This window comes from Mauremys mutica, chromosome 7 (genome assembly GCF_020497125.1).
Source record: "Mauremys mutica isolate MM-2020 ecotype Southern chromosome 7, ASM2049712v1, whole genome shotgun sequence".
In the NCBI taxonomy this organism is placed as follows: Eukaryota; Metazoa; Chordata; order Testudines; family Geoemydidae; genus Mauremys; species Mauremys mutica.
Window position 1 is genome coordinate 107,912,607 of NC_059078.1, and position 12,193 is coordinate 107,924,799.

Consider the following 12,193-nt stretch of genomic DNA (forward strand, 5'->3'; position numbering starts at 1 on the left):
AATATGTACCCATTGTGATCAGGAATACATCTGAAGAAGTTGTGCCAGTTTTTTGTTCACCAACATATTCATAGATTTTAAGGCCTATTAATAAAGTTCAGATTAATAAAGAAGTTGAGTTTTAAGTATTTGGGGCCAGATCCTCAGCTGGTGTAAAGTAACATGGCTTCATTGAAGCCAATGGAGTTACTCCAATTTACACTCTCTGAGGATCTGGCCCATAGTATTTTTCGTTCTGATGGAACAATCTTAGGATTTGTTTTCCCCTTTTGTTCAGAGTGGTATCTAGTGGTTATAGCAGGAGACTGAGAGACGGTTTTTCCTGGCAGCTACTAGCTGGCTATGTGACTTGAGGCAAATTACTGTACTTAGGCCCTGATTCTGCCATGACTTCACTGGGACTTAAACACCTGTTTAAAGTTAAGCACATGCTTAAATGCTTTGCTGAACTGGGGCCTCGCGTCATCCTGCAAGGTGCTGAGCACTCTCAGCTCTCTTTGAAGTCATTAATGCAAATAGAAATGAAGCATTAAAACCTCAGGAGTCAACAGCCTGATTTGTGTGTGTGTTGTGTGTACATACACAGTCCCACACAGAAGTTGCATCTGAACTACTCCACCAAATCCACCAGTACACTAGCAGCCTTACCTACAAACCATAGACATACTTAGTGATGAAATCCACTTTTAAATCCCACGGATACAGGAAGTTTTCTCATGTACAAAAGAAAAACACTTTGCAAAACAGTTTTCCATACAATGGAATGTTACTCAGTTGAACTGTTAGTAATTCCTGTCATTGAGATAAATCCAGCTGAAGGTCAGGAAGCTGAATTCCCAGGGCTCTGTTGCCATCTTCATTTCCTGAGGAAGAGGTTCCTCTGGAAGCTCCATTTCTCAATGCCAGTTCTCTCACTACCATCTTTAAAAATTCTGTCCAACGTGGGCTGTGCTGCATGGCAAGCCTACCGCAGAGAGGAGCTACCAGGGCACATGTATTGGGAAAATGGTCCGAGATCTTGTTGAGCTCAGGGCCCAGTTGGTCATGAAACACCTTACCTGGAATTACCTCATTTGTCTCATGATTAGTTTCAATAACATGGGCATGCACTTGCACACCCACACCTGTGCCAGGCCTGCACTAGAACAATGGCTCTCTGAATTACAGCAACAGCCAGAAATGGTGCAGCTAAGCCGCAGGGAGTAACAGTATAAGCTTTTTATGGTAGGGTGATAAAACCCCTTCAGACGTTTAGCATTTGTGATGTTGCACAGTTGGTAGCTGCTGCTGTATTAAGTCTCCTACTGTGGTTGCCCCTACAATGTGAACGGCCCTCTCTCTTATTCTTGGAAGCTACCAAAGACATTTCTGAGGGAGAAGGAGAGGAGATTGCCAAATCCAAATCGAGAGGTCTGATTCTGATCTCACTAACACCTTTGTAAATCAGAAATAACTCCACTGAAGTCACAGAGTTACACTGGTGTAAATCCTCTCCAGGTAATATCAGAATCTGCCTCCTTTTTCCCATGAGAATGTGTCAATCAGCCTGAGTCTTTCTTTCTAAATGAAATTACTGATACCTGGTATGGTTGTGGCTTCAATAGCTGTGTTATTTTTAAGGCACAAGGCCTGTACTGTACCTACTCCTGAATACAGTCGTGTTTGTGAGAATCAGGGCGAGATCCTCAGTTGGTGTAAAATGACAAAGCTTCATTGATTTCACAGGATTTACCCCAGTTTATACCAGCTGGCCCACAGCTTTTAAATAATTGTTGAATCAAAACTCCAACTGTGAAGGAAACAAAAAAAGGTCATATATATATATATATATCAGTACAGCAGTTGGGAGTAAATAGAATGTGGTCTCCCAGATTAGTAACTAACCACAAGACCATCTTTCCTCTATGCTATTAGGTGGAAAATAGGAGCAGGGTAGTGCAGAATTACAGTAGAGAGAGAAGGAGAACCAAGCAAGGATGTTAATCAGTGAAGAATTATAGCAGAGCTGGAAATATTTACAATTTACCATTATAAATAGCAGTAATGTAATGCTGGCACAAAACAGTCTCTCTTAGAGCCTAACATTTTTTATATTAACCTTAAAACAACAGATGTGTAGCTTGACTCTTTTATAGCAAAACCAGATTTTACACTTGATTGTACAGCAAAACTCCCAGCTGGTGCCAATGGATCTCAGATGTGTGAGTTGAGAGCAATTTTTTCCCCTTTGATTCAATGCCATGTAAGAAAGTGAAGTTTCAGTCGCCTCATCTACACAAAAAAGTTAGGTTGACCCAGCTACCTCACTCAGAGGTGTGCAAAAGCCACACTGCTGAGCAGCATAGTTAAACCAACCTAACCTCGGTGTAAACAGCACTAGGTTGATGGAAGAATTATTCTATCGACCTAGCTACCCTTCTCAGAGGGGTGAATCTTGATGGGAGAACCTCTCCAGTCAGCATAGGTAGTGTCTACACTGAAGTGCTACAGCAGCATAGCTGCAGCAATGTTTCAAGTGTAGACAAGCCCAGTGTTTTCTGTTGTTCTTTTTATACCTCAGTAATGTGGGAATCATAAAAATACTTCCTGTAAAACAAAAAGAGAGCCTGAACACTCTATGATGTTTTTCTTAGCCATATCTTTATAATATTAACAGCACCTTAAAATGTATAAATTTCACATTTGAACCCAAACTGTAATCATTATAACAAAAAACCCTACTGTAGCCAGAGAGAAACACAGACTCTAATTCACTCTCTCACTTGCACACATCACCTGCTCTTCTTTTTCTTCCCAATAAGCAAGTTGGAATAACAGGAAGTCATGTGGGATAAAGCATAGTAAGGTTTCCTGTATAAATATATACAAGTCCTTGGTCTGAGTATCCTTTGTACATGTTTCCTTACAAAGGCCCAGTAACACACACGCAGCCATGATAAATGTTGACCCTACCTTTGTAGATCTAGTTAAAGAAAAGCAATGAGAGATATTTGAGTTTGTTTAAATTAGGAAGAGCAATGAGAATCTGTTTCAGGGGAAGAAGAACTACACTGTACCATGTTTCTTCATTGCTTCAAGCAGATAAGTCCAGTTCACATGGAGAAGTACTTCTCATGACCCTGCCACTCAATAAAGCGAGCAGTATTTTAGGGTTAAGCATTAATTAAACCAGGATATCGTCTTTCTTAAAATAATTTGGCATGTTTTTCCAGAGTCCATTTAATCTTTGTAAATAAAGTAACCCAAGACCAAATCCTAGTCCACTGTGTATCCACACAGTGGAGCCCTCAAGAGCTGCCTAGGTATCACAGAACCTTGCACCTATCTTTAGGACATTATTTAATGCCTACATGGCTGACCATCCCAATATGCTTTCCCCAGGGACAGATTCTGTGTCTTTTCCATTCTTTGACCTCCACCATATATGGCAGTTGGGCAGTAGGATATGATGTCAGGGGACAATCCCTGAGAGACAGACAGGGAAACTGAATGGCTCATCTTGACTAAGGCTTTGTCTACACTGGCAAGTGAACGACAAAACTTTTGTCATTCAGAGGTGTTAACCCTCCCCGCCGCCCCAAAAAGGAAAAGGAAAAGCGCTACTGAGAACAGCGCTTTGTCGGCAGGAGCGCTCCCGCTGCTCGTTGCGGGTAGAAGTTTTTTTGTTGGTGGGAGAGCTCTCTCCTGCCGACAAACAGCGGCTACACTGCACGCCTTTTGGCTGCATCATGTAGACATTGTCATTCAGGTGCTGTCTTAGGCTATTTAGCACTAGAGCTACCAAACAAAGAAAGTAAGGGGCTGTTTGGAAGATAAGGAGTGGGAAGGAGTCTTGCAATACTCATTGAGACCCCAAACCATTTCCTTCCATCAGTCTTTTACCCACAGGAGCACAGATCATAGACCGACATGCAACTCTGGCCTTCTTTTCATTCAGTCAGTTGCAGCCGAAGACTGCAGTGACGTTAAATAATCCAAGTGTATGAAAGAGAAGTCCAAGCTGCCTCCTACCCCACACCTGGACACACTTGGGAAAAGTGCATAACCTCTTGGATGCTCCAAGGCCTCCACGGCTAGAGTTTGGTCCTAAATCAAGGCCACTGACAAAACATATGTTTTATGTTTCACCAAGTCTTTGGCTGGACAGAAAACACCTCTGCTGGTGGAATAAAAGAATACATAGGGAATGGTCTAAAAATAACAGTAAACTTGTTAAAGAGCATCCCCACTGTGCTCTGCCTCCAGTACACACAAGATTTTTCTCCTATTTCACTCTTGCATGTGTAAGTGACAAGGTTAGGGAGGTAATATCTTCAGAAGAGCTCTGTTTAGCTCAAAAGCTTGTCTCTCTCACCAACAGAAGTTGGTCCAATAAAAGATATTACCTCACCCACCTTGTCTCTAGTATCCTGGGACCCACACGGCTACAGCAACACTGCATACTGTTGCATGTGTGTCATTTTTAATACTAAAAGGGTAAAATGCTTCTACTTGACACATTTTTTTACATTTCTAATTCTAAAAAGTCATATTGCCATTGATTTGACCTATCGACTGTAATATGACTGAAGGATACATCAATCGTAAATGCCTTTGTATAATGTCTGCTGCTCCATTGGCATTTTCTGGAAAAGCTAGATATGCAGATAAAACTATTGGAAAGAGACAAATTATTGATTTCCTGGGAGCGGGGGGGGAATGTTAACCTTTAGACTGCTGGCATTTTCTACACTGACAGGCAAATGAATCTTTAGGAAGGTGTGTGTGTGTGTGTGTGTGTATAAAAAATGTGGGGCAGATTGTGCAGCCAAGTGACACATGGACTTGTTGGATGGAGTGTGTCTGCTGGTGCTGTACCCAGCCATTGCAAGTAACAGGGAGTATCATGTGAGCTAGTAGCCCGTTGGTATGAGAGAAGGGGTTGGGGGGCCCTGCTAGATGACCATTCATTCCCTATGAGGAGTCTATGACTCTACAACATGCTTCCCTCCCTGGTGCTGGCGTCCTTCAGGACACACTGCAGTGTTCATCTGCTTCCTGGCCTTTTCCAGGCATGGTGTAAATGAGGGCTTGGGGGATCCAATTGCAGGCACTGGCTTTTTAATAATTAGCGGGCAGTTGACTTTGTGATGTGGCAGTTTGGACAGCCGTGGTTATTTGTTTAGGAAGAGTTCTTCTGGTTGTACATGTGTGTTTGCTGTGGATACCTATGGTCAAGGCAGGTGCTCATAAGGAAAAAAAAAAAGAAGAAACCTACGGTAGTAAATCAAGATAAATTAGGACATAATAACACAGGTTGCCCCCATCCAAATTGGCTGTTTAAACTATGGTTAAATCATTTTACCTGGACCTCTCATCTCACCAAGTTTTAAATTGATTTATATCCATCTGCATGACTGGTAAATACAAATGAACTTTATATACCCAAATTCACAAATATTTGAACATGATAAAACGTGATCATCACAAATTTAGGGCCAGTTCCTCCAGTCCAACTAGAGCTACAAAGTTAGTATCAAGGCCAGATTGGGACTGGTTGGGACCCAGAGTGTTCCCCAGTGCAAAGCAGAGCAGCTTAAAAATTGGGCTGTCTTACAGACTGCCAGCAGCCCAGCGGAGCTCTCAGGCATCTAGGAATCACCCAGATGGACGGTTAGGGGCCAGTGATGCAGGCACTATATGAGCTCTGCGCCACCAAACTATTCCCCCTATACAAAGAGACTTCTCCATTGGCCAGATAAAGCAGGTTCAGGTCTGCTTTTGCACCACTGGAAGAGCACAAAGCAGACTTAACAGGATGCAGAATCAAGACTTTAGCCTGCAAAACTTAGGATTCCTGTGTGTCTTTCTTGTATTTATTTATACACTCTTACATGATTGATACTCATTAGTGTAGTGTCTGAGCATCAGGTCTCCCACTCACCCTATGGGGTTATTTTCCCCATTTGAGAGACAAGGAACAAACACAGAGAGATTAAAGTCTTGCCCAGGGTCCCACAGGAAGTCTGTGTCAACACTGGGAATTGAACTTACATTTCTTGAGTCCCAGTCTAGTCCCTTAACAAGACCGGTCTTCCCTTCCTTTCTGCCTTTCATTCCAGCACCTAGTACTTTGTAACTAGTGTTTGTAACTTCCCGCACTGTCAGAACTCTCTCTCCTTCCCAGGTTCTAACCCTCCTTCTTCTCCTGGATGGTATTTTAAGGTATTTTTTAATTAAAACAGGTTATAGAAGCATCTGAAACCACACAACATTTCTCTGTTTCTATATTATAACTAAAGAAATGAATGTATCAGTTTGCACATCTGAAAAAAAATCTATCCAGGCTGACAACTTTAATGGCATGTTTTAACGTGATGTGATTTTAGATGGCTGATTTAATTCTTCAAAAAAAAGATTTGTACGGGAAAGGCTGATAGGACCCTAATTATAGGGTTGCAATGCTATAATTATCAATAGCAAAGTGAAATAAACTCCGCTCATCCAGATCAAGGAGCTTAATATCCACTGGAAATATTTTCACAAACCATTTTGTTTCTGCCTCTTGAAGTAACAAAATAGAGAAAGACAGCACTTTCTGCTTCAGTTTGTGTACTGAAATTGTGATTAAATGGGCTTCTTCAAGAAACACAACATTATGATTTTCTTCCATAAGTGTCCTTTGAAATCTTTCTTTTAACCCAGTAACTCCATCTGTTCACTTTCCACATGTTTATATGTTTGCAGCTATAATAAAATCCAAATCTGGTAAAAAGACCAATCTGGAGAAGGCTGCAGCCATCTGAATCCCAAGCCAATGAATGTTGTGCCTTCGATTAGGAGACAGAAACATAGCGCTAGGCTTTGGTTTCCAGACTACAGTTGACCAGTGGGAGTCAGTTGCTTTTACACGCAGAATATTCAGAGCCTGGTAGGAATGGACTTTCCGTTCTCTAAAAGGTCTATTCTCTTAATAAGTAACATCATTGGAGTTGAACGTTCCTGATGCGCTAGAAGAGACGGACGTGTTCCCTGTTCAGCAAGGCCTCTTTTGTCATCTTTAATGTGCTGGCTGCTTATAGGTGGGTGTCCCACTCGAAAGGTTCAATCAGAAAATAAAAATATACCCCAATCTACTCTCCTCCTTCATCCAGATTCTTGCCCAAGTAATGGCCATTGCCTCAGTGAACCCTGATTGCTGGTCTTGAGGCAGTGCTGGTGCATGTATGCAAGCAATGCTTTTGCTCTTCTGGACCCACATACCATTCTGGTGCAAACATATCTGTGCCTTGGACTGCCAGAGTGAAGCATTCTCTTGATACACGCTCAGGGGAAATGTTCATTACCGTAGTAATATAACATACTGTGTAAGAGGTTTCCCAGATGAGAAGAAGAGACCAGAAGCAGGTGCACGAGATCTATTCAGTTCTGCATTCCTTAAGTCAGTTATGAAAGCTGGGGCTAAATAATTAAGTCTGCGCAGAGGTAAGAGGAAACAGAATTAGGCATACTTGATTTTTTAGCTTATCTCCTCTTCTTCCCCATCCCACTTTCCCTCTCAAAAACCAGTCATAGCCTGTGTATGTTTGATCCTCAATAGCCATTGGCCCTGAACTGGAAAGTCAAGAAGGAAACCACATAGAAAGTGAAATTTGCATTTTGGCTTTCATCTGGGTAGTTTCTTTTTCTAGATGCTTCAGTCAATTTGCAATTATTGCCTGTGATTTTCTGAAAAAAAGTGCAAGGATCCCGTGTGAGTCCTTTTTAATAGTCTCAGATTAGAGAAGTATCCGGAACTCAGGAAACTTGATAGTAATCATTCAACGAATTTCAGGCGCTTGTCCTTCTCTCCAGGAGAGCAGCAGCTCATCTTTTGTTCCCTCTATGCCCTATTTTCTGGGTTTTCCAATTTCAATATGTAAAAAGTTAGAGGAAGGCGGAGAAGCCATCTAAAACCTCTCTTTAAGATGGCACATTTTGTCCATTGTAGCATTACCTTGCTGTTCAGTTAAGGCTATTCTATTAGTCAAGCTTCTGTCTGTAAAATGTAGATAATTAATTGAGGCTTTAATCTTTGCATTATTAGTGAAAAGATTCACACTAACTGTAACTCTTTTTATCATGTTTAATTTTATTCTCCAGAAGTATGAAACTCTTTTTTAACCTCCCTCTTTTAAAAGTTTTTCCCAAAAAGTGCAGGATTTTTACTATATACACATGCTTGGAAACAGCTCAAAACATTTGGCAATTGTAATGCTCAATAGGATATTCTGTTTCTGTTGTTAAGGATTAGGGTCATAATGTGCTAAAATTGTAATATTCTCAGCCTACAGGTTTTCAAATAATTTTGTTTTGTTATTTCATTTTCCTGATCTGGACAAAAGTCCAATGCTTGTTGGCTGTATTCTACACGAGGGCCTTTTTTGTTAAGGGCCACTGGCATAGCTACATCAATGCTATCAATGGTGTGAGTGCTGGTGCAAGCAGAGGTCCAAGCATCTGCTTGAAGTTTAACCACTGTGTCATCTAGCTCTTCTCAGAGCAAGTCGTGGTGCTTGGAATGCCAGTAATGACTTGCATGTGGTGTATAAGTACCTCCATGGGGAGAAAATATCAGGGACTAAACCTGTTTAACCTATCAGATAAAGGTGTAACAAGAACCAAATGGCTGGAAGTTAAAGCCATGCATTCAAATTAGGTTTAAAGAGTGAATGTCTAACAGTGAGCGCAATCACCATTGCAACAACCTACCAAGGGCAGTGGTGGATTCTCCATCTCTTGAAGTCTTCACATCTAAACTTGGGTGCTTTTCTAGAAGATAATGCTTTAGTCAAATACAAGTTATTGGGCGGAGTACAGAAGCAACTAGATTAAATTCTATGGTCTGTGTTATACAGGAGGGCAGACTAGGTGATCTAAAGCTCCAATCTGGCTTTAAAATCTATGAATCTGTGCCCTGTCTATACAAGCATACCCACCTTTGCTATCACCAAAGAAGCTGCACTGGTGTTGGGAAATGTTTACATTAAAAAGGCTACTGCAAATAAGGTGCAGGTGTCATGTAGCTTCATAGTCTCCTAGCTCTGCCTCTTCATTGGAGTATTACCCTTCCTTCAAACCAGTCCTTCCTCTTGTTTGGAATTTTTGAAGAACTACATGTGTTTTATGAGCTCTTTACATATCCCATTCTCTCCATTTCACTCACTGACCTAGCACTTCTCTTTGGCTAGTCTGTAGCTCTTAAGTTCTCACTTAGCTACTCTGAAGGGAAGAGAGCCAACTGGCAAACTATTCAATATCTGTCTTAGCCAAACTAGTTACAATTGTTATGTCCTAGGAGGATATATGAGGGACACCATCTAGAAATCTTAAAGGAGAATTAAGCCTGCCATGTTTATCAATTAGCCTAGCCAAGAGAGACCACCAACTGTGGACAACCCATACATTCAGGTTGCTCCGTTAGCAGGCTGAGCAAGTGCAAGTGTTTTGCTGTGCTTTGTCTGTATGCAGGCTACATCTTACCTTCAACTACAACACCAGTGGAGCTCAAAGAAAATGATTAGAAACACTGCATCAGATGAAAGTCTTGATTTGTTTTTGTTTCAGGTGCTAAACCCGCCCCTGGGATCTGCTTTGAGAGAGTCAATTCTGCAGGTGATCCTTATGGCAACTGTGGCAAAGACGCCAAAAGTTCCTTTGCTAAATGTGAACCCAGGTAGGGTCTCTCTCTTTGCACCCAGAACAACTGACATTGCAACACAAGCCACAGTTTTTGGAGATCTTTAAAATTATTGAAATCATTTTTCCCTTCAGAGATGCTAAATGTGGAAAAATTCAGTGTCAAGGGGGAGCAAATCGACCTGTAATTGGTACCAATGCTGTTTCCATAGAAACAAATATCCCGCTGCAGGAAGGAGGCAAGATTCTGTGTCGTGGTACCCATGTGTATTTGGGAGATGATATGCCTGATCCTGGTCTTGTTTTGGCAGGCACAAAATGTGAAGCTGAAAAAGTAAGATTCAAAAAATACTCTCCAAGCAGCCAATTCTCAATGTATAAAAGTGGAGCTTTAACATCCTTGTGTTTCAAATCTCTGTGTACTAAGACAAGTGTCACTTTTTTATTTTATTATATTACATCTCATTGTCTTCCCTCATAATGAGCCAGATTTTTACCTGCTCCTTCACTTTGCTTCTGGTTTTGAACCCACAGTTTTGCATGTAGAATGTAAATCACTTAGACATCTGATTTATGAGCACAGTCAAGTACTTTTTGTACAAATAGCAGAGATTTTACCTCCTGCAAAATAATTCCAGAAGCCAAAATAAAGGCCAATTATTGAAAATCTGGCTAAGTATATTTATTGCTGAGAGCTATATCTGGACATTATGATTGTAATTAATCAGGTCTGCATGTTGTCTTGATTAAAGATTTGTTGTTTACACTATTGTACAGAATTCATTTGTTAGGTAAAAAGATTTCCATACACAGGGTACCCAGTACTTCTTGAATGTCCTTTAGACCCATTCAAAGCAACCAGTTTGTGTTTAATGAAACATAAGATTCAAAATATAAGTGTGTATGAATTTTCATAACAATATCCAAAACTTTCAGAGTCCAGGGAGTTTCTTGGTATTTTTGCAAAATTCTAATTAGCCTCACACCAGCTTCGTAATGGGTTCATGAGATTTTGCTAATCATTGCTCACACTTCCATTTTTCACTTTAGAAAAAGCTGTTTATTGAAACTGAGGCAATTGGTAAGAAGAAAGGCAGCTTCTGCCTGCAAAGAATGGCCTTTCACTTTAAAGAGAAACATAAACCAATTGTTGTGCAGCCACCAAAGCAGATTTTTGCACACACACGCTCATGCGCGCACACACACACACATATTTCACAAGCATTGCTAATTGTCTTGCACATTTGTAGTACAGTTTCCATCTTGGCACCGCATCCATAGTTTTGGGTGGAGAGGAAAAGAGCAGAGTGGGAAATGGGAGAGAGAAGAGCCCTGGGGACATCAGAGTGCTGTGAATTTAGTGGGGGAGGGAAGAATGGTGTCTACTGAGGAGGAGGGGGAAGGCATGCAATTGGAGGATTGTGGGGAGAAAGGAAAAAGAGGAAGAGCCTAGAAAAGTTTAGGTAAGTTAAAACAAAACCATTCATATATCCAAATGCTTGAGTTTTGCTGAGTTATCACAATTTGTTAAGTATCAGAGGGGTAGCCGTGTTAGTCTGGATCTATAAAAGCAGCAGAGTCCTGTGGCACCGTATAGACTAACAGACGTATTGGAGCATGAGCTTTCGTGCCATGCATCCGACGAAGTGGGTATTCACCCACGAAAGCTCATGCTCCAATACGTCTGTTAGTCTATAAGGTGCCACAGGACTCTTTGCTGCTTTCACAATTTGTTAGGCATATTGGCAACCGATTTAAAACATGCCTTAATTATGACTACAAAAACTATATTATAAGAAAATGCACCACCCTCCAAAAATATTTTCATGTAATTCTGTTATAAAATGGGCTATAAAATGGCTTTTCAAAGAGAAAACTAGTGAGGAATCCAGTGGTATAAAATCCCCCCATTCCAGTTCAGTAGTGAATATCTAATCTTTCTAATCGTGTACATATACACACACTATCAAATATACAGCCTAATACGTATGAAATTGTATGTTTTACTTTCCAGGCATTATCACATTTGTATTATGGATTCAGAATATCAATTTAAATAGTCTTGATTTTTTTTATGCTGAAGATATACAGTTTGAAATGCAGCCATTTTAATGTGCTCAGAATTCTCTGTGCTAGTGCACTCTGAATATCTGAATTGTGAATACTGCTGTAATCAGAGCATATTCACTGCATGCATGCACGTGGATGCCAATTCACTCTAATTTGTTTCCCATTTTTCTTTCCCCCAGGGGATAACTGCCCTGAATAGACATCCCTTTTGTCTACTACCATCAGTTTTACCCAGCCTGCTGCTAATTATTGTGACTGCCTTGTAATCCTACTAAACTGAACTACAGAGTTAAAGGAGAGCAGAATTTATACACTGGGTTTTTTATTGTTGAGCTAGTATAGTAACAGTCATTCCAATCGTAATTTTTTTTCAGCTTGAATTGGATAACTTTTCAGTTACATCACTCATTTCAGTTTGTATTGGTTGGTGCTTTTATTAGATGGTGCTAATCTTGCTTTATCCCAA

General features: G+C 40.7%; 1 protein-coding gene across 1 annotated transcript in view; it reads left to right on the top strand.

Moving 5' to 3' along the window:
• Nucleotides 1-12,193, top strand: part of ADAM12 (ADAM metallopeptidase domain 12) — a 315,046-nt gene that overhangs the window by 260,208 nt on the left and 42,645 nt on the right. The window contains exons 15-16 of the mRNA XM_045023718.1: nucleotides 9,586-9,694; nucleotides 9,793-9,991. Of these exons, the coding sequence (XP_044879653.1) occupies nucleotides 9,586-9,694; nucleotides 9,793-9,991 (308 nt within the window). The remainder of the gene's footprint in view (nucleotides 1-9,585; nucleotides 9,695-9,792; nucleotides 9,992-12,193) is intronic.